A 4,266-nucleotide genomic window follows, 5' to 3' on the forward strand; every position below is an offset into this window, starting at 1 on the left:
TTTGATCTTAGATGTTAGTACCCAATAGAATGCTACGTATGCTATGTTGTCTACGTCCTTGGAGTTTAAAGAAGTGTTTGTGAATTATGCCGATCGAGAATCAACATACAAGACCTTGCCGACCTCAGAAGATTGGGACAAAGTTGAAGTTATTTGCTCCTTCTTGGGGCTTTTCAATGAGGTTACAAAAATAATTTCAGGTATTATTGATTTTCTTTATGATTTTCATTATAAGTCATTTTTTCAAAGCTAATCACCTAATTCTCATAGACTTTTATTTACTTCTTTTATTTTATAGGCTCCGAATATCCTACATCTAATTTGTTTCTTAGTGAGTTGTATGGGATTAAAGAAGATTAGATGATTTGTCTTTAGATGAGAGTAAATACATGAGAGATATGGCTCTCAAGATGAAAAAGAAATTTGACAAATATTGGGTGTACTTGTAATCTGTTGATTTCCATTGGTGTTGTTTTAGATCCTAGATACAAGATGAAGTTGGTTGAGTTCTCTTTTAGTTCCATTTATTCAGCAGATGAGGCACCTAAGCAAATGAAAATTGTTCAAGATACTCTTACTAAAATGTTTGAAGAGTATGTTGAACAACATAAAACAACTAATGTTGTTCAAATGAGTAGTGCACCTGACAAGAGTGAACGTGGAGTTAAGAGTGGTTAGAACAAGTTAAGTTCTAGAGTTGGTATCAAGAGTGGCACGGCAAAGTATGATCAACATATCAGAAGCGTTAAAACTTTTACAAGAATGAAGTCAGAGGTAGACATTTATTTAGAAGAAGGCGTGTACATTGGTGATTCAGGTGCATATTTTGATGCCTTGGAGTAGTGGAAGGAAAAAAAAATCTGAAGTTCAGAATTTTGTCTAAAATGGCTGCTGATGTTTTGGCAATTCCGATAACTACTGTTGCTTCAGGATCAGCTTTTAGTGCTGGTGGGAGAGTTATCGATGCTCATCGAACCTCTTTAGGGACAAAGACGGTAGATATGCTCATTTGCGGAGCTGATTGGTATCGTCATCATTATGGACTACACAAAAAGAAAACCAAGGTAATTTGCTTAATCTTATCAATTATGATACTTGTTTTCTGACAATAACTAATAATTATTTTGTTTGTTTGTTGTAGGAAATTGATGATATGATATATATTGAACTTCTATGAAGTGACAACTGACAAATGATGATGAGAGGATTGTTTTTTTTTTTCAAATGATGATGGTGATTTTTTTTTTTTTGGTATATTAATGATGGTTGATGAATGTTTATTGATTTGTGTATGTTTAAACTATGGACAATTGGTGTTAAATAGTTAACTGAATGACAAATAGTGGTGTTCGTTTGTTTATGTTCATTTAGGCATGTTCGTTTCTATTCGTTAGGCTTGTTCGTTTATGTTCGTTTAAACCTGTTCGTTTATGTTCGTTAGGCCTTTTCGTTTATGTTCGTTTAAACATGTTCGTTTATGTTCGTTCGTTTACGTTTGTTTAACTTGTTAACGAACGAACATAAACGAACACGAACACACTTGATTTCTAAACGAACGAATACGAATACAATTATTTTCGTTCGTTTACCGTTCGTGTTCGGTTAAGTTAAACGAACGAACATGAACAAGCCTCCGTTCATGTTCGTTCGGTTCGTTTACAGTCCTAGATGTGTCAAAGTGTAAAAAATAAAGTTTTTGAACTAGGTCCGTAGTTACAAGAACCAAATATGTAAATTAGTTAATAGGTCCGCAAAAATGTCTTGTTTTCAAATTTATATATTTGCTCCCTGCAATTAAGGACCTGGTTCATAAACTTCATTTATTTCTTATACTTTAACCCCTTCATAAATCACTCGATTACGAATCTGTGACTATTTTTGTAATTTAAAAAAAATAACTAAAAGATGAAATCATATAGTTTAATTAATTTTTGTATTAAATATTTTCAAATAATTAATTAAAACAAAAAGAGGCCAAATATTGAATGAAAATAAAATATAGGTTGGAAGTGTTGTCTTTTAGTCACGGACTAAACTTGTTAGCACAAGTCACCTAGTATTCACTTGTACTCATCTCTATAAATCCCTCTAACCACTTGTTCTGGCTCTCGACATCGATCGATCTCTACCATTAACCCCCATCATCACCATGAAGGAGCTCTGGACGACCATGGCCTCTCTAATGGGTGTTTTAGCCTTCTGTCAAACCCTCCTCCACACCGTCATCCCACCGGAGCTCCGTTTTGCCTTTCTTAAACTCTTTCAACGCCTCTTCAACTGCTTCTCCTCCTACTGTTATTACGAAATCACCGAGATCGACGGCGTCAACACCAACGAACTCTACAACGCCGTCCAGCTTTATCTCTCCTCCTCCGCTTCATCCACCACCACCACTGCCCCCACCTCCAACCGTCTGTCACTTACTCGTGGTCTCAACTCCTCCGCCATCACCTTCGGCCTTTCAAACAACGACCGACTCTGCGACGTCTTCAACGGCGTTTCCGTCGTCTGGGAACACATCGTCACTCCCCGACAATCGCAGACGTTCTCGTGGCGGCCATTGCCGGAGGAGAAGCGTGGGTTCACGCTCCGGATCAACAAGAGGGATAAACCTCACATCCTCGAAGCTTATCTCGATTTCATCACTGAGAAAGCCAACGAAATCCGAAGGAAGAATCAGGATAGGTTGCTGTACACGAATTCCCGCGGCGGCTCTCTCGATTCTCGCGGACATCCGTGGGAATCGGTGCCGTTTAAGCATCCGAGCACATTTGACACCCTAGCAATGGATCCGACCAAAAAGGCAGAGATAATGTCCGATCTCCGAGATTTCGCCGACGGTCAGTCATTTTACAAACGAACAGGACGCGCGTGGAAACGTGGCTACCTCTTGTATGGTCCACCCGGCACCGGCAAGTCAAGCATGATCGCTGCAATGGCGAATTTCCTTGGGTACGACATTTACGAYCTCGAAYTWACYGARGTWMASACGAATTYGGAGCTCCGGAARTTGCTYATGAARACKAGTTCSAAATCMATCATCGTAATCGAAGACATTGACTGTTCCATAAATCTGACAAATCGTAAAAAGACCAACGGCGAAGGAGGTTCAGAAATGAGAAATGGGCCCGGCGGACTGGGTGGTCCCGGCGATCCGGAGAACAGTAACTCTATTACGCTTTCGGGTTTGTTAAACTTCACAGATGGGTTATGGTCGTGTTGCGGGTCGGAGCGGATATTCGTTTTCACAACCAATCACATTGAGAAGCTTGATCCGGCATTGTTACGGAGTGGACGAATGGATATGCACGTCTTCATGAACTACTGTTCTTTCCCATCGCTCAAGATTCTGCTCAAGAATTACTTGGGGTGTGACGTCGGAACAGAGATTTTGGAGAAGCTGTCGGCGGTAATCGATGACGCGGAGATGACGCCGGCGGATATCAGCGAGGTGTTGATAAAAAACCGGCGAGATAACGACAAGGCTTTGAGGGAGGTGTTGGAGGCGTTGAGGAGTAGGGCAGAGAAAAAAAAGTCGGTGAGGAGGCGGCGGCGGTTGGAGGCGGAGGAGGAGGAGATGGCGGAGGAGGAGGAGAAAAGGGCGTTGGATAGTCCGAAAGAAGTTGGTGGTGCGGCGACTGGTGGTGGTGGTGGTGGTGGTCATGAGGTGGAGCTAAATTACAAGAAAGGTGGGAAAGAGGATAATGGGATTAATTAAATTAATCACCATTTTTTTGTAATTTTTTGGGTTTAATTAATTATTATTACTCCCATTAAAACAGGGGTTTTGGGACATGGGAATTTTGGGTGGGGATTGGATATTGAAAATTGGAAAAAAAAAAATCAAAATACATGTTTGGTCCTTCATCTTTAGCACAACATTTTTGTTATTCTTTTATTTTCTACACAAATCACCCCTAAAATAATCTTTTAGTCAAGTTTAGTCCCTCGTCGATCCAATCCGCTCCCGTTTGGGTTCCAGTACCATAATAACATTTTTTCAAACGTCGTCATTTCACTACCGAGATATGTAATCAAAGAGGGTATCGTTCATTCATGAGATCTGTCTGTTTAATTGTTGAGCAGTGTTTGATTTACACTTAATTTGTAATCATTGACTAGAAATGAACAAGCTATATAAATTATTATGTATTTTATTATAGTGTTGTTAGTGACTAGAAAAAATAGATATAACGTCAGAATGTTATTTTTACTGTAAAAATATGAATTTTTTTATTTAAAGAAAAAGGTGTAAAATATAAATTA

At 39.2% G+C, this 4,266-nt stretch overlaps 1 protein-coding gene across 1 annotated transcript; it reads left to right on the forward strand.

Annotated features, from left to right (window-relative positions):
- The first annotated feature begins 2,138 nt into the window (after positions 1-2,138).
- On the forward strand, positions 2,139-3,863 carry LOC112517348 (AAA-ATPase At5g57480-like). Its single transcript, XM_025124748.1, has one exon. The coding sequence runs from the start codon at positions 2,150-2,152 to the stop codon at positions 3,716-3,718; it is 1,569 nt and encodes a 522-aa protein (XP_024980516.1). The 5' UTR covers positions 2,139-2,149; the 3' UTR covers positions 3,719-3,863.
- Positions 3,864-4,266: the final 403 nt, after the last annotated feature.

This window comes from Cynara cardunculus (assembly GCF_001531365.2).
Source record: "Cynara cardunculus var. scolymus isolate 2C chromosome LG 8, CcrdV1, whole genome shotgun sequence".
In the NCBI taxonomy this organism is placed as follows: Eukaryota; Viridiplantae; Streptophyta; class Magnoliopsida; order Asterales; family Asteraceae; genus Cynara; species Cynara cardunculus.